The 24,513-nt window shown below is 52.5% G+C and overlaps 1 protein-coding gene across 4 annotated transcripts in view; it reads left to right on the top strand.

The window, feature by feature from the left end:
- The first annotated feature begins 7,367 nt into the window (after positions 1-7,367).
- Positions 7,368-24,513, top strand: part of Podn (podocan) — a 20,416-nt gene continuing 3,270 nt past the window's right edge. The window contains exons 1-10 of one of the 4 annotated variants that reach the window (XM_023724155.1): positions 7,368-7,529; positions 13,774-14,090; positions 14,979-15,072; positions 16,222-16,286; positions 17,439-17,548; positions 18,104-18,260; positions 18,554-18,669; positions 19,752-20,409; positions 22,777-22,925; positions 23,861-24,058. In XM_023724155.1, the coding sequence (XP_023579923.1) occupies positions 13,779-14,090; positions 14,979-15,072; positions 16,222-16,286; positions 17,439-17,548; positions 18,104-18,260; positions 18,554-18,669; positions 19,752-20,409; positions 22,777-22,925; positions 23,861-24,041 (1,842 nt within the window). In that variant the 5' untranslated portion in view covers positions 7,368-7,529; positions 13,774-13,778 and the 3' untranslated portion in view covers positions 24,042-24,058. Of the gene's footprint in view, positions 7,530-7,808; positions 7,948-13,747; positions 14,091-14,978; positions 15,073-16,221; positions 16,287-17,438; positions 17,549-18,103; positions 18,261-18,553; positions 18,670-19,751; positions 20,410-22,776; positions 22,926-23,860; positions 24,059-24,513 lie in introns of those variants that run through there. The other 3 variants (XM_023724152.1, XM_023724153.1, XM_023724151.1) reach the window with 3 other exon arrangements.

Genomic DNA, 24,513 nt, shown 5'->3' with positions numbered 1-24,513 from the left:
GTATTCCAGAGGAAAGTGATCAACAATGTAGAGTGTGCCTAAGGAGAGTCACCTAGAGAGAAAACATTCTCTCAGGCTTTCACAGAGAGCAAATTGGTCAAGCAATGGCCATTACGCATCCACATGGCTGACACTGACAAAGGATCTGCAAACAGCTGTACAGGATTTCAGGGTAAATCCTGAAGGGATTTGACTGACCTTGTCAGATACAAAAGTTACATTTTTAGTTATATAGGTCTTGCTTTAACTTGGTCTTAACCATTCAGCAGAAAAGTATAATGACAAGGTATAAAAAGTAAAGCCATATTAATGTGCTGAGCTATAAAAAGCTCAAGTCAGCAACTTCTGACATTGCCAGTTCTGCAGATAACCCACTACTATTATGGACCACTGGACTATATTGGGTTATTTTGCTGAATTCACGCACCTACAATATTTGAATGTGTGTGTACTTTTTTGCCGAGGATTTTCTTGGTGGTGGAGCATGAGAAGAAACATCAGAGTTTTATAAAATGAATGTTATCTGGACAGGATCTCCTGGTAGCCCTGATGTCATTACCTACTCTCTTTAGGGGTATGGCTGGAAGAACTTGTGGCCCATAGCTAAGAGACTTGTTCCTCTTAGGCAGGTAAATAACTCCTCCCTGAGCCTGTTTCCCAGACTGTCAAAGCAAGGCCCCTAAGTAGATTGTCGCTAAGGTCCCTTCTGTTTTGATGATCCCATGAGTCTACTGTTGGAGAGTTACTTCCTATTTTTACTTTACTCAAAGATGATCAGAAATAAAAAGCCAGGTTATTCATTTGTCTCAGATGTTTGGAGCCCTTGCTAACTGTGGCCTGGATCCCTGTGGTCATTAGGATTTGAATGTTCTCTGACCAGGAACAGCATTTAGTGATAGGGCCAGAGAATAAATTAAGCCAGTGCTACTAGTCAGTCTCAAGCCCTGTAGAAAGAATTCACAGCATGGGCCTATTTCCTAATTATACTGTCACTCTGAGAGTAAGGGTCCTACAAAATGCCTGATTTGTGTGTAGCTTGGATCTGCATCATTCTGGCCTCATAAGCCCCACAACACAAGAAATATCTGAAGCCAGATGTGGTGCAGGACTGTAAGCCCAGCACTCGGGAATACTGAGGCAAGAGAACGACAAGTGCCCCACCGGGGGAAGTTAGGAAATATAAGACCCTGTTACTGGTGACCACTAAACAAGCAGTTTCAGTGGACTAGTATGGATGAAATAGCCTGGGATTCGTTTCATAAAATGCTATGGATAGTAACAGAAGAGCTCCATTGGATGATGACACGCACAGTTCCTAAGGAGTCACAGAGCAGGAACCTCAGTGGACCAAGCTAGGGCGTCATCCATGTGCTGTTCTCGCCATTCAGTCCCTGGCCACCCCTGTTTGCCACAAAGTAGACCTAATCATTCCTCATTGTCCGTTGGACACCCCTAGCACAGAGTCTTGGCTGGCTGACGCCAAACAGATGAGTGAGACAAGCTAAATAACAACTTGTATTCACCAGGGGCATTTCTGAGGATGAGCACCCAATAGGGAAACTGCTGAGCCTCGCCAGGAAAACGTCTGTTACAAAGACCTTCTGCTTCCCCCGTGATGAAAAAGCACAGATATTCCTTCGCCTAATTTATCCTGATGTTTCTTTGAAAATATTTCTGGTCTCATAAGTCTTTTCACTTCAGGGGGGAGCAGTCTGCAGTAGTAAGAAAAATTAGCTTATTAGTGTCTTTATTAACCTTTAAAAAAACAAACTGGCCTGTTGGAATTTTTCTGCATTAAAATTATTAGTCTTATTGCTCTGGCTGCTGGGTGAATTCACACTCTCCAGTTCCCATGTCCTTGCCACATGTGCAGTGGAACAGTAATGGCAAGCATGGCTGGAAAGCAGAGCGTGCAGGCAGAGGTGTGCGGAGAATTGCTGAGCCACCGCCAGGACTCCTGGATCAGGACTTGGTGAGGTCGTCACTGCCTAATGTAACCTGTGCTAAGGGACAGCGTTCAGGCCTCACTTGCCTTTAGTTTCTTCCTTCACAAAAGGGAGATGGTTACATTTATTGGGGGCAGGAGGGTCTCTCATGAGACTAAATGCCTTGACTGTGAAAACTGTTACTCCAGTGTTTGGTGCAGTGGTTGAGTTCACTGGCTGTTCTGTGGGTGAATGAAGGCTAGTTGGTGATCATTCAAGTTCTTTTTAGGTTGCAAAATATTTTATAAAAGGTTCAGTCATATACATATATTGTTCCATATGCCGTATGTCATTTCAGGGGAAAAATAGGAAATCAAATCCTGTAGCTAATAACTGCTGAAATTTTAGCAGAATAGATTTAGAAAACAAGACACTCAGAGTAGCATGGTATGGTGGGAAAACTTTGAGCCCCATGAGATGTGGGGCTTGGGCCCAGCTGTGGCGCTTAAAACAGTTGTGGAAACTTGAGCTAATACTAATAGGTTCTAAGCCTGTTTCTCCCTCTATCTGAAGAGAATAATAGTGTTTACCTTGTTGCTAAGTGTGAGGATTAGCTGTTATAGCTGTAAAATGTCCGGCACACAGTAGGTACTCAGTAAATGGTGCCTGAGGTTATCCCAGAAACTTACTCATATGAAATTATTCATTGGAACATTCTGAGACAATCCTTTGGGTTCAGATAATCAGCTAGCTTCAGAATAAAGGGCAAGTTGTATTGATTTTATCTTAGTATTTTCCTTGAAGCCCATTAAAATTTAAGTTTTTGTAACTCAATAAATGTATATAGAATTATTTAATATGTCTTTTAGAAGGCATGCATTTTGGCCAAAGATTATAATTCTAGCTGCCTGTGCCATGATTGCTTTTTGAACACAAGAAGTTTCTTGATGCAGTTGACTAAAAACAGAAAAATAATCAGCCAGGTTGTACCTCTGGATAAATTACTGTGAGACTGAGTCTGTTTAGAAACTAGACTGATACGAATTAGGAATTTGTACTCAATGGCTGAGATTTATGTGCTATCAGAACTATGGCCAAGTCTGGCCAAATTTTAGAGTTTTTCTTAATAGTTACAAAATCTTCTAGAAAGGTCCAGTGTTAGATCTATCTGGAGACTGCTGCAAACAAACAGCTCTTTAGTTCTTGGTAAGAACAGAATATTGGGCCAGATTTCTGGCCCTTAAGAAATGGGGAGTCTGATTCCATTTGGCTGAAAGTTTAATCTGGTGTAGAATTTTAGCCAGATTTTTTAAAGAAATATTTGTTAAACTATATTCACAAAATAATGCAAAAATGATACCCACTTAGTCTTTTCTATTAATAGTCCTTTAACTACTCTGTAAATATTTCTTGTGCTGTTTTCGGTGGCATCTAGGAACCACTTGACCTTTTAGTTCTATTTGTGGCCATCAGCTCTTGTGTAGAATTGGGGAAAATTTGTCTTAATCTGCTGTTAATTTAAATTGCAGGCAGAAAAGTAGTAAGTGCTTATTTTCTAACCAACTATTAACAGTGACATCCTGTTCTGCGAATTATTGTTAGCTTACCTTTTAGAATATGGCACCTTCTGTAATGTGCAAAACACTCTTTATTCAACATGAGGTACTTCATTAGGACAGAAAGAAAGAGCAAAAAACTTAGACCGTGAAGACACTGTAATCTAAGAGAATGGTTTCCTGAGGCAGGCTGAAAGAAGCCTTCAGCTTGGCAAAACACTGCCCACGGCAGAGCGTGATATCAGCTCACAAATATTTAGGAGATGGAGAGGCTAATGAGGGGGAGGAATTATTTTCCTTCGTTATTAGAAGTAAAGAGAAACTTCAGGCTGAAGCTCAGCTGAATGGTCTTGACAGTAACAGCTGGTGCAGAGTGTCCTGGAAGCGCCAATCCGAACAGAGGTACTCCTAATGCAGCTGATGAAAACAGCATTGCTTTGCAAGAGTTGGGTTTTCATAGTGGCTGCCAGGTCAGCAGGACAAGTCAGGAGTGAATAGCCACACTTGATTCCGCCCTTTACCATTCGTCAAAATATTTTTTCTTACATGTGCTAGGAAGACTTGATATCTTTTTATTTACTTGTTTATGCTCGGACTTGTTCATAAATTTGAAAGAAGCTGAGTATGCAAAGGAAATGAGTATTCAAAAGCTTTCAAGCTTCCGTAGTGTGAAAGCAGGCCGAGCTGAAGTTTTGTTGCTGTTTTTGTTTTACTTGTTGGTCCTTTTCTGTAGTTCATTTTTATTTGGTTCACGGTAGACTCCACAAGCCACAGATTGGCACTTGCAGCCTAGAGGACGCCTGCTAGTAGTAGTTTCTGAAGACCTGAGTTTGAATTCTATCTCAAAAATTCATTTACTAAGTCCTCTGAGCAAGCTTTGCAACTGCCCTGAGCACCAGTTTTCTAAAATAAGGGGCAGTGACGCCACCGTGCTTAGAATGGTTGGGCTCTACTGGTTTCTTTGTTGGGAGTTTCACAAGGCTGAGGTCAAGGTGTGGCTGTCCTGGACTCCTCCCCAGAGGCTCTTGGGGAACATCCACTTCTGTGCTCACTCAGGGTTTTGGCAGAGTTCAGTTCCACACTGCCACGGTCTCTGCTGTCTTGCTGGTGGCCTGCAAGGATTTCAGCTTCTAAAGCTGTCTCATGGCCCCTTCATATTTAAACTAGCAAGTTTGGGCCAGGAAGTTGGCTCAGTAAAATAAGCACTTGTCTGGCAAACGCAAGGGCCTGAGTTCAATCCCCAGTTCCACCAAAAAAACCCAAAAAACAAAAACCAAAACTAGCAAGTTCTTCTCACATTTCCAATCTCTCTGACTGCCCTTCTGCTTTGTTTCTTCTGTCTCCAGCCAGAAAACATCTCTGTTTTAAAAACTTGTATGATTAGATTAGTCCAAAACCTTAGGCTAGGACAGGCCAAATAGCTCAGCAGATTAAAGCCCTGCAAGCAGGCACAGGAGTCAGAGGTTTCTTCCCCAGCCTGCTGTGCCAGCCCCGCCCCCAGGGTGTGCTGAGACAGCAATTGAGACTGGGTGTAGTGGCCCTTGCCTGTAGTCCCAGCTCTTGGGAGGCTGTAAACAGGTGAATCACTACGAGTCCAATCTAGTAGTGAGACCCTAAACACCCTGTAAACCCTTCCCTAAAATACAAAAAGAAAAAAACAACCCAAAACCTTAGGCTAGGGAGATTCTCAGTGGTACAGCCTTACGTGAGTTTCATTCCCCACACCCAAACAAAATCCATAACCTTAATTACAAATATAAAAGCCTTTTGGGTTGTGTAACATACAGGTCTAAGGATTGTGTAGTCATGGGGGGCATTCTGTCTATCATGGTGATGTTTGGCGGCCTGGAAAGGGGACTTCACAGAATGTAAGATGAGGTTCTTGCCCTGGAGGGATCCCAGAGTAGCAGAAAAGTGATCAGTCTGTATGCAGGAGTACGGAGCACCCTGTGTGCACCTGCTCGGCTTGCGGTTTTTCCTTCGTTCCCTGCTTGCTCTTGCTGGGTGTTGTGTTTCCTCAGGGTCTTTCAGATCAAATCCAGACCCCAAATGCCAGCAGGAGATTTGATTAAGCGCTGCCATGGCTCAGTATTTAGGACTCTTTAACACGAAAGGTTTTAGGCCCCCAGCACAGGGTAAAAAGAATTATTTCTTCCTTGTGATAATAAAGTAGAACAGCCCATTGTTCCTTCCCCCGCTTTTTTATGATCAAACCCCCTTGAGAGAACTCTTGTGCTTTAGCCCCAGCTTGCCCTACCATGTGTTTCTCTCCCTCCTCTTGAGTGTTCTGTTTCTAATTAGAAAGCACTTGTCTGGAGTAGTGCAGAGTTCCTGTTTAATTCCTGCCACTTGTCATTTCTGTTTTGATGTCACCTGGATGCTTGGTCAGGTGTGGCGGATAGTCCTGTAATAACAGTTGCCTTTTTAAGTACTTAGCTTGGGTCAGGTGCTGTGCAGAATGCTACACAATACTTGCATTTTCCTGCTAATGCAGACTTTTTGTAATAGGCAGGTACTACTTTTAATTTTCATTAGAACCTGGCTGATATTTGAGCCCCAGTCTAGAGCTTGTACCTAACACCACACACTAATGTCAGACTGGACTTAACAGTGAGAGCCAGCATGAAGGAGATAGAACAGCACCCATAGATTCCGGGAACCTAAATTTACAGCCCTTCCAAAAATTTTTGTCTTCATTTTTCAACCAGACATGAGCAGTGACTTCCACAGGCTGTGTTTCAGACAAGAGTGTAGCTCATGTCTATAAACTCAGACCCTACCAGGCTGGGGTGGGCACTGGTCTGTCAGACCCTATTTAAAATGTGTTGTGGTGTGCCATGTGCCTGGCCCTGTACACAGCCTGGCCCTTGCAGTCATACCTTCCCCATGGGGTTGGGATGATAGATACTTAAGGTTTTAAGGACAGCACCTGGCACTTTGTAGGCACTTGGTATGAGCTGGTTCTCATTATGCTAGAAGAGTTTAGTTACTTGCTCATGAGCAAGCCAGTAGACTCTTGTTCTCTCAATTCAGCTTGAATCTCAGTGTTCAGGAGAAGACATGAGATGCATTGCTGTGTTGGTCCCTGTCCAATTCTGTGAATCATACCAACGCACAAGTCTGAACTCAGTGAGGACTGGGATTTGAGGCCAAAGAAGGCAAAACATTCCCCTTTCCTGCTCTTGCTGAGTTCTTCAGTTAGGGGTGTAATGGAAACACAGTCATGGGTTCAAATCCGGGCTCCACACTTGCCTGCTCGGGGGGGTCTTGCCTATTCCTACCTTGGGAATCACAGAGAAAGGTAGACGGGGGTTCAGAACCCCACTTTTGCAGTCCTAGGCAGTTTCACTTAGCCCCTCACCCTTTCTGAGGCTGTCCCCCTTCCTTGTGAAATGAGGGAAGCAGCGGGCTTCTCTCGCAGAGCTGTTGCTAGTACAGTAGTGCATGTTATGAATGAGCAAGAAGCCCTATTTGGTTTATTTATCATTCTCCCTCTCCAGCAATCACGTGAGGCAGTTATGGGTGTCCTGCCCACAGGCCAGAGCAGGTATGAGGGGGAGGCTTGTTCCACCGCGGAGGTGCCAAGTACCACCTAGACCCAGCCCCACCGCCTTGCACCAGCGAAGCCCCTGGCGCCGAGCAGTGTTGCTTCAGCTGCTAGTAGTTAACGCTCATTCGCTTGGAAGCGGTTCAGCTCCTGGGAGCAATATGGTGCCACGCGGGTTCGCTGTTGCCCCCTGTCTTTCAGCAACTGGCATCTGCGTTCACCCGACGCCCAGCCCAATTCACCATACTTCAAGGGTCAGCAGGTTGGGGGCCCAGGGCCGGGGAGGGGGAAGGGGTGCGGGAAGAGGGCGGGGTTGGTGGAGGGCTGGGAATTTTCCGGGAAGGGGCCCTGCAGGGTCTTGGCTGGCAGCCGCCTTCAATAAGGCCCAGGACCCCAAGGTGGGAGAGAAAGGCTCATGCCAGACTGCTTCGGAATGCCGGAGGAAGAAGCTGGGCCTTGGGGCATTGGGTGGAAGAGGACTCTCTCCCAGGCCCCCTTCAGGTGCGGGCCTAATGGGGTCCAGTCCCACGGCAGAAGGGTGGAAATGTGCGGGCGTGCCACCCTCCAGGTCTCAGTGGGGGCGTGGTGCGCCCGGGCCGCGGGGCGGAGAGGGCCGTGCAGCGGCTCGGCCTGCCCGGGAAGTGGGGCCCAGCCCAATGCCGGAGGGTGCAGCCCCCCACCCCCCTCCACCCCCCGGTCCGGGGGAGCCCAGCGCCTGTGTCCGGAGGAGGCCGGCGTCCAGCAGATGCACGCGGGGGTGGCGGGCGGGGGAGAGGCGGGAGGAGAAACCCACATCAGAACTGGCTCCGAGCGAGCGCGGCTCCACTTGGATGGCAGGAGCCCGCGCCCGCGGAGCGCAGCCGGGACTCTGGGCAGCGGGTTCGGCCTGTGGGGCGCGACGCGGCGCCCGGCGCAGCAGGTACGGGACACGGGCGGGCGCAGGCTGGGGCTGCTCACACTGCCCGCCACCTCCGCACGGTCCGGGGCTGCCCGAGTGGAGCCCCGCGTCTCCCTGCAGTCGGATTGCACTGAGGGCGCGGCAGGAGATCTCCCCTGGGGGGTGGCACCCCGGTACCAGGAGGACCGGTGCGGGGTCCCTTCCTCCTCTCTGGCCCAGGCCGGTCCCAGCCCCCAGGATCCCCTCCCCCGCTGTGCACTTGTGAGGAGAATCTGAGCAGGCTGGGGGGCAAGTGGTGGGGTGCGGGCTGGCAGCAGGGAAGGAGGGCAGGTGGGCCTGGGAAGAGGTGTGGACCCTTGTACTTGGAGCCCGGGCGCAGAGTATCACTGCGCCTTCCCAGTCAGTTCATCATGGCCTCCATGGAGGCCAGCCTCAGACGTCTGCCCAGGGAAAGTGCAGCCCAAGACTTACCCCCGAGAGCGTGAACAGGTGAGGCGACTCGCCTCAGCCTCCGGTCTGCTCTACACAGAGCCCACCCCAGAGCCAAGCGCTCGGGCAACCACAGCGCTCAGCTGTCAGCCTGGAGTCGCTCTGCCTGTCTAGGGGGCTGCTTCCCAGCCAGGACAGAGGGCAGGCAAAGGGAGAGGGGAAGGCAGGAAGCCAGGTTTGCCCTCTCCCACTAAAGTAGTAGAAGCTCAGGTTGTGGGTTCCCAAGCCCCTAGCCTGGAGCTAGGGGCAGGGGTGGGGGCGAGCTCCGGGCTGGAATACCTATGGTGCTGTTAGGTGGAAGAGGGGTGGTGGGGGCTGGGGCTGGGGCTGGGGCTAGGAGGCCGCTGGAGAGAAGCAGCTGGCAAGGAAGGAGCCTGGGAAATCCGAGCGGCTGCAGAAGGTGAAGCCGAGGTCTGCCTTGCTCCAGGAGGTATGAACTTGGAGAGTCCCTGTATGGCCCTGTTCTCACCCTCTTCTATGGCAACTTTCACTCTGGGAAGTCAGGAAGATCCGGGCAGGCAGAAAGGCCTTCCACGGGCAAGAGCTCCAGCCAGTGACTGCTCTGGGGGTGTTGGCCCCTGTGTCAATTCTTCGGGTTCAGGGCCCAGACTGCTTCTAGCCTAGAGTGCAAGTTGAGAAGCGTAAGACTCACATGACTGTTTTCACACACTCTTGGGGAAGGGCGGTTTGTCCCTGCTGTTGGAATCCTGGGTAGTGTTGCTCCCTGGGACCTTTAGGCCAGGTTGCGCACACCTGCTCAGAGCCCCTGATGGCTCCCCTTCACCAACGCTTCTACCCTGTGGCCAATGCCCTTGGCAGACGGTGCTGCCAGCTCCAACTCCTATCCCCTGTTCTCCCTCCTTAAACATCCCCCCTTCCTTATTCACCCTGGGGCCTCTTCAAGCTGCCTGGCATGCCTTTCCTCCCCCTCAACTTGAAGATCTACACAGCCTTCAAGACCAGTTCAGGGCTCTAGGGAGAAGACCAATCTGAGGAGTCAGGCCAGATTCCAGTGCAAATCTTTTCCAACTCTGCCTTTCACAACTTCATTCATTCAGCAAACATATCCTGAGTACCTGCTCCATGCCTGGAAGTTAGGGATGGCTCCGTGGAGCCTGGAGGATGCAGCAGGGGTGGGGCAGTGGGAGCATCAAGGAGTAGGAAAGGCTCCTCAGAGCTGGGGTGCCCGAAATTTCTGGGGACAGGCAGCTGGTGTGGGGGTAGGGCTCTGTATTGTGTTCTGAACCTACAAGGGGGGAAGAGACTTTTAATCTTGGGATTTCTACTGGCATCAACAATATGTAGTGGTGTGTGGCCTACCTCAGGGGGGCATCAGTGAATTCTTCCTGAATTTGAGGAGAAAAGTAGTGCTGGGGACTGAGGGTCTGCTCCTTAATCTGGGTTTCCTGGCCTCTTTCCAGTCCTGCCCCAGCCCCCCCCATGGGGGGTCCTGATTACTTTCTCAGTAATGCTAACCCTGAGTATGGTACACCTGCTTGTGGCCGGCACCAGGCTGGGCCCACCTTTTCATTCTTGAATCCTGTGAGCAGCCCACTCCATTCCTAACTGGTGAACAGAGGCTCCTGAAGTGGAGCAACTCCACCCTCCAGGCTTATACAGAAAGCGGAATCGGAGCCCAGCTCTCCTCCTGAGGAGAGGTCACTGCAGACTTAGCTGCCCCTCGGTCCCCAGGGCTTGGGTCATGCTCCTTCAGGGGTCTGCTTCTCTGCTTACCTTAGGTCTGGATGCACAGAAGCTATCTGGGAGCTTATCTTGCTCTACTGTCTTACAAGAGCAAAAGGAAAATTAAGACTCGGATGGGACAGTGGTATGGCCAAGGTCACACAGCAAAGCACATAAGGAGAGCTGGGGCTGCCCCCTACGGTTCTGACCATGTCTGGGAAAGCTAGGGGACAGGGAGGAGCCCCTGGGGCTACCACTCCCTGGAACCTAGTCTCACCTCTTCTTCCCAGCACCTCTCTCTGCCCGGAGCAAGCTCATTATTCCTCACCTGTGAGTCTATCTGCTACACTCCTACCTGCTCCTCAGGGGCTCATTTCCTGAGATGGGGCTGACCATCTCTGGCCTTGCATGGCCTGAGTTTGTGACTGCTGTGTCTGCTCTTATTCTTCCCCATCCCCAATGCCACCAGCCAGTCTAGTGTGCTTCCTACAGCTCACAACATGGACTCTCTTGCCCCAAGCCGTGCACTCTGACACCCCCCAATCTACCCCACCTCCACCTCCCACTGCTGGAATCTCCTGGGCACCTGTGCTCCAGGATCTTGTAATTAACAGGTCACGCCTACTTCCCCTGCCAGTTTGCCATGCCCTAATCTCCTAAGGCACCCCTGCTTGTATTACCCTTCTTTTGCCAAAACCCAGCCTTCAGGGAGGCTAGACCAAGCTTCCCCTCTCCTGGAAAGCCACCTCTTCCAAGAGGAGGTGGCCTTGGGCCCTCAGCTTCCCTCCATCATAACTCTGATGACCCTGAGATTATCAGACTCAGTTTACACCTAATGCTATAGACAACAACCATCTAACAAGTCTAAGGTGAGCTACAGGTGCAGTGTAAACATTTCTGAAAGTCACATTTAAAAGAGGAAGATGAAACAGGTAAACTTAACAAATATACCTGCTGCATTATCCAGTAATTAATATAGAAATAAATGAAAATTGTTTTATCATTAATATTAATTAGGTATTTTATATTCTTTTCTGTACAATGTCTTTGAAGTCCATAAACATTACAGTGTATACTCACAGCACTTCTTAGTTTGAACTAGTCGCACTTCAGTTGCCCTATAGCCATGTAGGCCAAAATGCACCGTCTGTTGAGGCCAGAGCCCATCTCTGTCCCCAGATCCCAGCCATGCTTGGTTCAGGCAAGAGCAACATAAGATGGTGCTGAAGACCTAGGCTGGGGCTCAGCTTGGCCACTTACCTGCGGAGACATTGGCTGATCACAGCAGGCCTCGGCTCCCTGAGCTCTGGTGTAAGCACACATCTTCAGTACAGTTCAGTCTACAAACTGAAGACGAGAGGAGGACCAGCCTGGATAGTGAGTGCTCATGATATGTGGGCACCTATACTGTTTCTTCCCAGTTCTGCTCCCTAGCCTCCTGCCCTGAGAGAGCTTGGGACCTGGACCTGTGCTCATACTTCTGTCTAGAGTGGGGGAAAAGAGGGAAAAGCCTTGCTGTGGTCCAAGCCTGGAGAGCCAGGTATAGGGCCCGTAATGTGCTATGGGCATGATGCTCTGTAGACTGGCACTTGGGGGACTGGGGCAGCAGCGGTGTGGAGAGCCAGGCTGCTGTGGGTATCCTTTGCTGCTGCCTGATGTCTGGAGTCCAGGAGCTGTGTGCCAGGGTGGGGGTCCAAGCCTGTTTAGGCCATAACGACTTGTTGGATCAAGGAGGCCTGGCTCCCACTCCCTCTTCTCCTCAGACCTTGTCTCTATGGGGCCTCGTACTCCTAGGGACCCCTTTACACTTCCACCTTCTAGAAAGAAGGGGTGGAGGTTTATCTCCCTCCGAGCACAGGGCTAAGGACAGACAGGGCCTCAATTTGAAGACTTGGCTGACCCACAAGACAGATCCACAACACAGCATCTGAAATAGCTGCAGGAACCCCAGGCTGCAAGTGCATCTGTAGTGTGTTTGGGAGCAGGTGGGCCCAAGTTGAAAAGCCCAAGTGGGGTCTGGACAAGAGAAGGGGGAGAAGCAGGGAGCCTGGGCTGGGGAATGGTGTGGTCAGGAGGTAGATAATGTTTACTGAGCATTCAGTGTGTGAGTATATGCATCCTACTTGAGTCCTCGTTTCCCCAGGAGGACATTTCTGTTTCCATCCCGAGGACAGAGGAAAAGCTGAAGTTAAGGGTGTTTCAGACTTGCCACAAGTCACATAGCTGATAAGAGCCACAGTGATATCATAGCCCTGTCCATGCAGTTTCAGGACATATCCTCCTGCCATGACAGTGGTGTCTTGTCAAGTTCTATTTCTTAACAGAAACAGGCTCTGGTCATACCTTCTAGGTGCTGTATGGGTTCTGGTTCCCAAGCTAGTAGGAAGGCTCAACCTAGACTGTGTGCTGTGTTCCACAGTAGACACCCCTGAGCCCTCACATCCACTCACCAAATGGAGTACGTCACTGTTCAGTCATGACAGCAGCCACGGCAGCTCCTTGCCACCTAGTGGGTACCAGGTGCTTTGAGCCTGTACCTTATTGGCTTCTCAGAAAAGTGTGAGTTTAGACAGAGTGTCAATATGTAGATGGGGAGGTTGAGGCTCAGCAAGGTCAAAGCTGCCATGTGGTGGAAGTGGGACTCAAACTGCACTGTAGGACCTCAGAGTCCCTCTGTGCCACATCCCAGAAATGTTGTCTAAGTCCCTGGAACAAGAACTCAAGTGCCCAATCCTGAGCCAAGCCCAGGCCCATGGGAAGTCTGGGACAATGTCTTCCTAACATCTTCCTCAGGTGACTCCTTCCTCTTGCAGTAGCTAGGGACTGTGCTAGGGAGGGGCCTCCTGCAGGTGGCAGCTGTCCTGTGAACACATTAGGTCCCTGGAGGACAGCTGAGCATGTAAACACCAGGAATGGGATGTTAAGGGTCTCGGGGTCCTCTTCTGCCAGTCTGTGCTTGGCCTATGCCCAGATACCAAAAGTGCTCACAGCTCTGGGTGAGGAGGACCCCTCTAAGCATTCATAGTCCAATGAACACTGAGCTCTGAGCCATCTCAGGTCCTTGCCTGTGTCAGACCCCTGAGATGGCTCCTGGAAAAGATGCTGCAGATTGCATACAAGAGTGGAAGAAGGACAGAAGGAGCAGCCTGTGCCAAGGCTCGGAGGAAAGACTCACTCACTGTCCTATAAAATGGGGCTGCTAAGAGAGGACAGTTGGCAGCCTACGGATTCCAGCGTGGCAAGCTGAAGTGCTGGGACACAGCTGCTGATGCTGACACCCCCCCCCCCCCGGTCTGTGAGTGCTGGAGGAGAGACAAGGATTCCCTGCACTCCTATACCAGGGCACAAGAGCTCAGCCTGGTCCAAGTCCTACCTCAGTTTCCCCTTCTGTGAAACACGGGTATAGATTCGGTGGGACCCAGTCTGGAGAGGGTTGTGGAAGGTTCTGCAGACTAAAGACTAGGTTTCACCCCACCCTCCGGAGGGCAGTTCTGATGGGGGGACACGGAGGACAGAGATCAGCAGGCAGCAGGGTACCAAGGGTGGGGTCCAGAGTGTGTGTTGCCTGTGTCCACAGGACTTGTCATGACTTTTGGGGACCCTAGTCATATGTTGTTTTCCTAACAAGTGAAGTTGGCCCTGGTTCCAGGGAGACCTGACTGGAGCTTCCTGCAGGCACCATGGCCTGGAGCAGGGTGCTGCTGCTGCTCTTGCTGCTGCCCCTGCAGTTGTGCCCGGGACCCGTGATCACTGTGAGGCCCCCAGGATTTGGCCAGAGTGGTGCCCGTAGCCCACACCCTGAGGAGAATGACTTTGTGGAGGAGGAGCCTGTGCTGGTCCTGAGCCCTGAGGAGCCAAGGCCTGACCCTGCCACCATCAACTGCCCCCGGGACTGCGCCTGCTCCCAGGAGGGGGTCGTGGACTGTGGCGGCATCGACCTGCGTGAGTTCCCAGGGGACCTACCTGAGCACACCAATCACCTGTCCCTGCAGGTGAGGCTGATGTTGTGCCAGCGGTCACCAGGGGCTGCTCACTGCACTTGAGGCTCCCTTCCCAGAACCCTCCCTGCTCAGCTGGAGCCTCCAGGACTTGAGACCCTTCGTCCCCATGTCAGGGTGTTGAGCAGGGGAGTCCTGCTTGAAATCTGGCCACAGAGTGCTGTGACAGCATAGTCTGCTTATTCACGAGGGGTTGTGGGCAGTTTGATGATGGACATTGAAGGGCCTGCTGGCAACTGATTCCTCTGTCTTAACATACAAAGTACAGACCCAGGAAAATCAGAGCTAACCAACTGACTTAAGCACATGGGGGCTTCTGTTCTTTTAAAAGAACCCTCCCCTCAAGAAGTGGGCCTGGCCTCCCAGACTGGGTGAACTATGGGGCACCTGTGGCAGTAGTCCTCAAAGTCCTTGGGGACAGAATGAGCCTGCCATACCCTTCCCAGAGGAGATCAGGACCAGTAAGCCTCCAAAGGTCACTCAGCACTGGCTGAGAGCCTGGGCTAGGTTGGCCCATGAGAGGAAGGGTGAGCTGAGGACAGCTGTGATGAAGTTCATTGTCCCACGTATTCATACACAGCCTGTCTCCTGGACACCTGCCCAATGCCTCTGGTCCTGTGTGGGGTGCTGGGGATGTAGGCAGGACTTGGACACACCCTGCCCATCAGGAGCTTCCAGCCTGTGGGTATCCACGTGTGGACTCCTTGAAGGTAGGACTCAGATTATTGTGGCCACTGCTGTGCCCCTAGTACCCAGAGCCTGACTATCTTGGGGAAGAATCTCAAGGCAGGTACACAAGATAGGGACAAGTTGCTAGGACTGGTGCTGAAGGTAGATGCACCCCTCCTGCCTCCCACTGATGCTGCTTCCTCATTGCTGTAGAACAACCAGCTGGAGAAGATCTACCCTGAGGAACTCTCCCGGCTGCAGTGGTTGGAGACTCTGAACCTCCAGAATAATCGCCTGACTTCCCGAGGTGAGAGGTCGCCAGAGGCAGGGGACACCAGGTAGAGACTTTGGGGCGCCTGTAAGGGGACCCTTGGCTGTGGATCCTGGAGTGTGGAAAAAGCAGGCTGGGCTGGCTGGCCCCAGGGCTGCAGGAGGAATGGCTCTACAGCAGCAGGGGTTCCCTGAGGCTGTCCTTAGCCAGCCCTGAGTATCCTGAGACCTTACAATACAGTCCGAGTCACAGGGGCTTTAGAATCTGACAGCTGGAGGCCTCAACTTGATTTTTTTTTTTTTCTGATGGCAAAAATAGTATATTATTAAGGTAGAAAATTAGGAGAATAAAATGGAAAGAAAAAACTCATAGCTGCCATTTTGAATTAACCACCATTGACATTTTAGTATACTTCTTTCCACTTTTTAGAAAAAGCAGCTTTACTGAGAAGTAATTAATATTACAATTTGATGAGTTCTAGTAAGTTTATAGTTATACAACCACCTTCATGACAATTCAACCCAGTCATGTTTTCTTAGTAGTTTTACATTCATAGCTAAACTCATCCCCAGCTGGACACCCTACATAGTTTCACTACGCAGTTCACTCCTGGTGTCTCCTATGTTGCGAAAGCTCTCACTGGCTGTCATTTTATACCCGCAGCAGGGTAGCCAATGTAGCAATGCTCAAGGTTTATATAACTGTTCCCTCTTCTTAGAAACTTGGGTGGGTCCCAGCATCTGGGGGTCCAGAAGCCCAGAACTGAGTGTCAGAGGCCACTTCATCTTTGGAGAGGGGCCATCCTGGCTGGACTCCCAGGAATGTGACATCTATCAGAAGGGCCAGGGCCTAGCCAGGTGGTGGGGAGACCCAGCGTGGCCCCACCCACCTGTGGATGGGGCTGGGGCTGGGATGAGGAGGAGCTCTGACCCCTGTGACAACTCTCAGGAGAGCATTCCTTCCGGGCAGGAGGGTTGCTCAGTCCTGCAGCAACATTTAGCTGCTTGTGCCTGTGCGTGGGCCACTGCTCCAAGGAGAAGGAATGTGGGGCTGGACAGGGCCATCTGGACCAACTGGGAAGGGGTCCCAGCTGCCCCTGCCTGCTCCTCTTGGGTGGGGGTGGGGCGGCTCTTGTGCTCCCCTATAGCGTCTCCTTCATCCAGGGCTCTGACCTGTCCTTTGAAGGGCTCCCCGAGGAGGCGTTTGAGCACCTGACCAACCTCAATTACCTGTACCTGGCCAATAACAAGGTGAGGGCTGCAGAAGGTGGAGGGTGCTGCCCTGTGCCCCTGGCCATCTTCCCCAGAACTCTGTGGTCTTTTCCCACTCTTTCTGGTCTGTCAGGTGCTTGCTGCTGCTCAGACATGACCCTGGGAGACGGGGAAGGAGTCACAGACTTCACCTCCGTAGCCCAGGGAGATAAGGCCAAGTCCTGCCTTAGCATAGGGAGTGCTTCTTGGAGGAGATGGCACTTGGGCAAGGCAGTGAACTCAGATTCTCGCTCATTGCAGGGACCCTCAGAGGGCACTGCAGTACAAGGGACAGGTGCCAGGCTCAGTAGCATGCTCAGTAGTCCCAGCATGAGGGAGGCTGAAGTAGGAGGATCACTTGCCTCCAGGAATTCAAGACAAGCCAGGCAGCATAGCAAGAACTCGTCCTGAATGAAGGAACGAATGAATCAGGGAGACCAGAATGAAGCTTAAAATCACCTAAGCTCCAAATATTTGTGGGTCCCAAAGCCCCATTCCAGCCTCGTCTCTGAATGCTCCCAAAGTGCCCACCAGCCTTGGAGCCCACGAGCACCATGGCCACATCTGAGGAAGTTTCTACCCTGCCCACTCCTTAGGTTGAGATGCAAAGATCCACCTGCCCTCTTGACATCTGCCCTAAGCATCTGTGGAAGTGATGCCTCTGCATCCTGCTTGCAGCCCTGAAGCCCCCAGTTTCCCCTCAGAGAGGGCACCTCCACCACACATAGTACCGCTTATGTGAGCCACAAATCGGGAGCCTCCTTCACCATGTCCAGCCCTTTGACTGCCCACAGGCACAGGTCCACTGCCCACCCCCTATTGCCCCTCTGCCTCATGTTCTCCCCTTTCTCCTCAGTGAAGCCAAGGAGACCTTTAAGTCAGGCCCTGGTTATCCCCTCTACTCCCCACCCCACCCCAGGACACGCCAGGAAGGTGGGAAGCAGATGCAGAGAGGCTTTCCAGCTGAGCAGAGGGCCAGGAGCTGGAGATGGGTTCGCTCCACCAGGGGTTGGGGGGAGGTTTCCATTTAAGTAAGGTGGTCTGGTTGCTGGAAAGAGAGAAGTGAAGGGGTGCAGAGGAGCAGCCAGCAGTGCGCTACAGCATGGGCCTCTTTCCTTCATTGGTTTTCACACCTGACTCCTCCCTTCCCAGCTGACGTTGGCACCCCGGTTCCTGCCAAATGCCCTGATCAGTGTGGATTTCGCTGCCAATTATCTCACCAAGATCTATGGGCTCACCTTTGGTCAGAAGCCAAATCTGAGGTCAGAGGAATGGTCCTGGGCTTGGTGGGCAAGGAGAAGGGGCTGAGACAGAGCCGCCCCTCCTACGGGAGCACAGACAAGCCACCAGGCAGGGCTTGCTATGTGGTGGGGTGACAAGGTCCAGGGCTCTGGTAGAGGGGCACCCAGGCTCAGGATGAGCTCAAGACCTTAGGAGACTGAGGCCTGAAAGGCGAGAGTGAAGAGTTTTTTGTGTGGGAATTGTGGGGTAGGGGTTGGGCTGGGGTCACAGAGTCCCCTCCAGCAGGCGGAACTGCCCTTCCCTGGGCCTGGTATGGAGGACCCTGGGGATGGGGGTCAGGAGCTCCTACTTCTGCCACTAGCTTGTGGAGTGACTTCCAGTGGAGCACTGACCTGGTCACTGGTTCCTGGGCTGTGCAGATCGGAGGCTCTTTGACACTCAGACCTGGAGTTAAGATGGGAGGAGAGAGTCGTGGGCCCCAGTCTCAGCCTGAGGAAAGGTTTATGGGGTCCCTAGAATCTGGCCCAGGGGCTAGGGGGAGCCAAGGTGGATGAGAATCTGTGCCTCAACCCCAGATCTGTGTACCTGCACAACAACAAGCTGGCGGATGCTGGGCTGCCGGACAGCATGTTCAACGGCTCCAGCAACGTCGAGATCCTCATCCTGTCCAGCAACTTCCTGCGCCATGTGCCCAAGCACCTGCCTCCAGCCCTGTACAAGCTGCACCTCAAGGTGGGGAGGGATGTAGCAGGGACAGAGCAGAGCAGACCCCATGGCTAGGGGACAAGGGCAGGGACCTGCAGGGGGAGGAAACCAACCCACACAGGCACAGTGTTGCCAAGTGAGGCTGTGATACTGTGGCCACGTGACAGATCCCAGGCCTACCGTGAGGACACAGGCTGGAGACCAGGCACGAAGCTCCAGGTCCGAGTCCCTCTCAGGCCGATCTCCACACCTCACCCTGAGGCCCTGCTCCTGCCCCTTGCCTCTCCTTCACACTCTGTTCCCTGCTTTTCCACCCGTAGAACAATAAGCTCGAGAAGATCCCACCTGGGGCCTTCAGCGAGCTGAGCAACCTGCGCGAGCTGTACCTACAGAACAACTACCTAACCGACGAGGGCTTGGACAATGAGACCTTCTGGTGGGTGGGTCCTCACCTCCCCTGGCCTCAGTGTCACCATGGCACTTGGCAAGCTCCTTCTAGGGCCTCCCCAGCCAGCCACGGCCACACATCCCCCCCAACTCCCCTGGCCATTATTCCCTGGAAGACCTTTGAAGCTCAAGCTTCTGTTGACATTTCTGTCTCCAGGAGCAGGTGGCTGCTGAGGTGGCAGGAAGTCAGGTACTGCTGAAGGAGACTGGATCCTTGGTACAAAACACAAGCCCAAGCATTCTTGCTAAGGGCAACTATGTTTCCATTTTGGGGGCCCAACAGCCACAAAAGGTTCACTGGAAGAATGGTGGTCCTCAAATACATCCCCATGAGTCAGAAATGATGCAGAATCCTTCCTACACTAATGTATAAAGTATGATTCAAAACCAGTTAATGTTTAAATTTTTAAAAATTTATCAAAGTATGAGATGCATTGTAATTGATCCTCCTCAAAATATCCCCCTCACTTCAAACCCACTTATCCCACCATTCTTGCCACTTTCTGAAGGAGTTCTAGAGTTCCTCTTTCCTGTGTGTCTTCAGTTATGCTGTCGGCTGCCTCGGTGTCCAGGACGGACTAAAAATCTTAAACTTTTGTGGTCATTTTGACTTTGGGAAAGACCAGAAGTCACATAGCTCCAGACCCAGTGAATAAGGTAGCTGAGGACATGCGTTCATGTCTTTGTGAGACTGCCTGTGTGTTGGACAACACTTGGCAGCGGCATTCACTGTAGTTTTGATCACATCCCTTAAAGACACAAAAAAGACTTCCAACTGCTGCAGAGAGTGGCAAGAATGCTGGAATAAGTGTGCTGAGGGTGGTCGATGACAATGTGGTTTTTTTACCATAATATAATTTTTATAATTTAAAATTCACTATATCTTTTGGCCACATTGCATATCACTGAGTCCACCCAGAGGGAGGCTCTCAGAGGACCAAGGCCCCCAGGTGAGGAGTGGCAGAGCTCCGTGATTTCCAGGGAGCCTCTACCATTTCCCTTGGGAATTGGGTGGGAGCAGCAGATGTGGGCTCTGCCCAGTGTCCTGACCCAATCCCCCAACCACCCCAGGAAGCTCTCCAGTCTGGAGTACCTGGATCTGTCCAGCAACAACTTGTCACGGGTCCCCGTGGGCCTGCCACGTAGCCTGGTCTTGCTGCATCTGGAGAAGAACGCCATCAGGAGGGTGGACCCAGATGTGCTGACCCCCATCCGCAGCCTTGAGTACCTGCTGCTGCACAGCAACCAGCTGCGGGCCGATGGCATACACCCACTGGCCTTCCAGGGCCTCAAGCGGCTGCACACAGTGCACCTGTACAACAATGCACTGGAGCGGGTCCCTAGTGGCCTGCCCCGCCGTGTGCGCACACTCATGATCCTGCACAACCAGATCACAGGCATTGGCCGTGAGGACTTTGCCACCACATACTTCCTGGAGGAGCTTAACCTCAGCTACAACCGCATCACCAGCCTGCAGGTGCACCGCGATGCCTTCCGCAAGCTGCGTCTACTGCGCTCGCTTGACCTGTCCGGTAACCGCCTGCACACGCTGCCCCCCGGATTGCCCCGCAATGTGCACGTGCTGAAGGTCAAGCGCAATGAGCTGGCTGCCCTGGCGCGTGGGGCACTGGCGGGCATGGCCCAGCTGCGAGAGCTCTACCTCACCAGCAACCACCTGCGCAGCCGTGCCCTGGGCCCCCGTGCTTGGGCAGACCTCGCCCAACTGCAGGTAAAGGGTGCTTGTTAGCCTGTGATGCTACTGCTGGGCTCTCCTGAGCCCACTCATCTCTTAGGACCAGATAAGGGCTGGGCATGGAGGAGGTTTCTCTGGTAACTTCAGGCTGGGCTCTCGTGGCTCATGTGAGCCCAGACCCTGCAAATGCAGAAGTGAAGGGAGATTTCACAAGTGTCTGACTGGTACTGCCAGGCCAGGCTCCCCACAGGCAGATGCAGGCTTGAGAAGAGGTGTGGCAGTAAGAGGTCAAAGCTTCAGGGAGGGGCCTATGGTTCAGGATGACTGGAGAACACTCCAGGGATGCGGCATGAGAGAGTCAAGCTTACCCACCTGCAAGATAGGTGCCTCAGCCCTTCTGCTGCCTGACCAAAGCCACCTTTCACAGCAGACCTAATGCAGGCTCAGGGCCTCTGAATTTCTGTGCCCTCTACCCCAGGCATCCTCAAGGCTTCCTCTGTCTTTCTGAGGGTCTTCTTGGTACTGTCTCTGTGGGAGTCTTTCTCTGCTTTGTTTTTCTTCATGAGCCTCATTTCTCCAGGCTTAGGTCATCGTGCTTGGTGCTGCCTGCTCCTCAGTGAGGACAGTGATGTGTCCACTGTGTCCGTGGCTATCTGTGGCAGGCTCATGGCCACTGCACATGGAGGGATGACAGGAAGAGGCAGAAGTGCTGGCAGGACCAGGATGTCCGCATAGAGTATGGGATGTGGGTGGGCGAGGCAGCTGATCCTGCAGGTTAGCGAGGGTCTCTCCTCACCCAGATGGCCTTGCCAAAACCAGGAGCCAGCTACTTGTGCCGCCCCTGGGCTGTTGCTCAGGTGCTAGGTCTTGAAAGCCCAGAGCCTCCTGTTTTCTCCTCCACACCTGCCCCTCTTACTGCATTTTTTAATTCACTGAGGGACAGGGTGGCATCAGGGAACCCTGGAAGCTGCCTGTTGACAGTCATCTGCCTCTAGTGACTCCCCAGCACCTGACCCCACTGTGCAGCCTCAACACCTCTTTGTCTCTTCTCCAGCCTGCTCTCCACACCCCAGACCAAGCTACCCATTTCTTGCATGGACCCTAGCTTCCTAGGAGCTTGGCATCCTGGTAGTTCTGTGCCATCAAGGCAATCTGGACAACCACATGCCCTTTCATACTCACGCCCTGATTCCTTGTCTCCATGCCACAGCTGTCAAGGCCTGCTCTGTCACTGCAAGTGCCTCTTCTGCAGGAGGTACCTCTCCCTTGTTCACTGCAGACTCCTGCTCACTTATTTACTCCATTATTCTAGACCCAGCCCCACCACATCACAGACATAGTTCAGAAGTGGGAATCCATGGGGACTTAGACAGATGGAGGGCTACTACCCTGCCACTCGATTCAACATCACCTTTTTCTTTACTAACAATGGGCAGGTTGGTCACCTCCCTGGGCCTGGGAGAGTTCAGCTGGGGATGCCTGGAAGAAGGGGATTCTTCCTCCTACTGTGGCTCTGTTCACAAGCAGCTGTTCCTGCTGCCTCAGAGCAGTCCTGTGCTGTGTTGCAGCTAACTCTACCTTCTTGTCCTCATCATTCTGTTTTCCTGAGGTGTAGATATGTCTCAGTGGAGCCCATGTCCCTCGTACAGAAGGATGTGTGGAATGCAGGAGGAAGTGCTCACTGGAGATGCTGGGGGATGCAGGGGACAGCAGGGAGCCCGATTTAAGGGAGGTTACAGGGAGGCCCCCTAAAGTGCATCAAGGTTTGCTTCCCTCAGGCCTAAGGCCCATCTTGCCCAGCTATCCAGTTTCTGTGCCCCACCTTCCCCAATCCAAAGCCTAAAGGAGCTAGGGGACCACAGACTGTGTCTACCTAGTCCTGTGCCACTGCAGGTGTGTTCTGCTCCACATAGCCCAATCCACTCCCTGGTTGTGGGCTCCTGGGTTCCAGGTGCATGGTGGCTCTGAGCTGACCACCTTGGGGCCTGGCCGTTGTGCCAGGTTCATTGCAGGCTTCATGTCCTCATTCCTGACCCGTGCACATGTGGCCCTTGAGGTCTGTAAATGAGCGGTCTCCTCAGCCCCATGCACTTCTTTCCACTCTGACTCAGGTTCAATAGGACAACATCAAAAGCTAGAAGATGCCCACTCTCTGGCTGTATTAGGTCTTTGTCTGATGGATGTGACAGGTGTGTGAAGGCAGGACTGTGACATCCAAACTGTATGTGTGAAGGCACAAGGGGCTGGGGAGGACCTATATCCATCATGATAAAGATTTGGACTCAGGCCCACCAGCTTCCATCTTCTTACAGGAACTCTTTAGACTCCCCTCCTCAGCAGGGTTCTCTGATTTGTAAGCTTTGCAGAGGCAAGAGTCCCTGACTCCCCTGCTCCCCCCTGCAGCTGCTGGATATTGCTGGGAATCAGCTCACAGAGATCCCCGAAGGGCTCCCGGAGTCGCTTGAGTACTTGTACCTGCAGAACAACAAGATTAGCACCGTGCCTGCCAATGCCTTTGACTCCACGCCTAACCTCAAGGGGATCTTTCTCAGGTAGGAAGTCCCTCTGGGGCCTCCATGCATGCCAGTGGGTCCTTCCCAGCGCCAGTGGGACAGTCAAGGCCACAGGAACAGCTTGTGGGCAGAGGCCTGGCTCTGCTGCTGACTGGCTATGGGACTGTGTAACAGAATATGTCAGCTTCTGCTGTCTCAGCCTTCAAAGATGGGAACGGCCCTGGCCAGGCCTGGTGTGGTTTGTTGATTTGTAAATGAGTCTCAGCAACTTTGAGAAGCAATGCATTTGGGCAGTATTGATGCCAGTGTGGCAGGAAGGGACCTCAGGGAACACCTTCCCCTTTTACAGCTGGGAAAACTAAGGCCCAGAGAGCACCCTCCAGGGTGGGGGCGGGCGGTGGAAATGAGTTAGAGGTCCCAGCTCCCAGGGACATGGGCACTTCCATCAGAGCCAGCATGGTTCTTTCCAGCACTCCCTGTACCCACCACATTAGCAGACATAACAGCACAGCAGAAGGCCCATGCTTGGGAACACGGGCTGGTGTGATATGCGCTCAGGCCTCTGGGGCACCTGACAGCAGAGCCACGGCCTCTGCCATCCCTCACCTGAGCATGTCCCCCGCTTGGCTCAGCTCTGGCCTTGCCTGAGCACCACCCAATGCCTTGAAGTCAGTGCCTGAGAGGAGGCAAAAAGGAGGCTCCTGTGCCTGCCACTCCTGAAATGCTCTGAGAGAGTACATGCAGAAGGAGGCTTCCTTGCGTTTAGAGCCAACCAGCCCAGAGCCCTGCCCTGCTCCCGAGCTGCTGTTGCTACCTGGAACAGCTTGCACTTTCCACCTTGCGCCATGCTTCTGCACCCTGCCTTTTCATCCTGCTGTGTCTTGGCTTCCTCCTGTTAGCTAGCAAGGTGGGTAGGCACGGGCGCCTCCCTAGGCTGGGCTCCTGCACTGACACTGGTTTGCATGGCTGCCCAGGTTTAACAAGCTGGCTGTGGGCTCTGTGGTGGAAAGTGCCTTCCGGAGGCTGAAGCACCTTCAGGTCTTAGACATCGAAGGCACCATAGAGTTTGGTGATACTTCCAAGGACCGTGGCCACTCGGAAAAAGAGGAGGAGGAGGAAGAGGAAGAGGAGGATGAAGAGGAAGAGGAAAGATAGTGACAGACCTGACCTAGGTGGGTGGTCTCTGTGGGGATGGCGTTCACTGTTCCTTACCACCATCTTGCCCCTGACCCATTTAGGGTCTTTTAGTCTGTTCTTCACCCTTCTCCTCTTTGTCCCTTCATTCTGCAATCTCCTGTGCTAGTTTTTCATGTGGGAGGCACCTGGCCCTGGGAGAGGGATTGAAATGGACCAGCTTCCCTGGAGGCTGCATGTGCCAGGGGATTCTCATCCAGGGGAAGTGTGCTGCCACAAGAGCCAGCTTGGGGCGGGGGGCCTATGGGCCAGGTTCTCAAGAGCTGGGGGGGGCTATGGACCAGGTTCTCAGGAGCTGGGGGGGGCCTATGGGCCAGGTTCTCAGGAGCTGGGGGGGGCCTATGGGCCAGGTTCTCAGGGGCTGGGGGGGGCCTATAGGCCAGGTTATCAGGAGCTGGGGGGGGCCTATGGGCCAGGTTCTCAGGGGCTGGGG

This window comes from Octodon degus, unplaced genomic scaffold, assembly GCF_000260255.1.
Source record: "Octodon degus isolate 3935 unplaced genomic scaffold, OctDeg1.0 scaffold00107, whole genome shotgun sequence".
Lineage (NCBI taxonomy): Eukaryota > Metazoa > Chordata > Mammalia > Rodentia > Octodontidae > Octodon > Octodon degus.
Note: the sequence above shows the minus strand (reverse complement) of the source record. Positions and strands in the feature narration are given on the sequence as shown.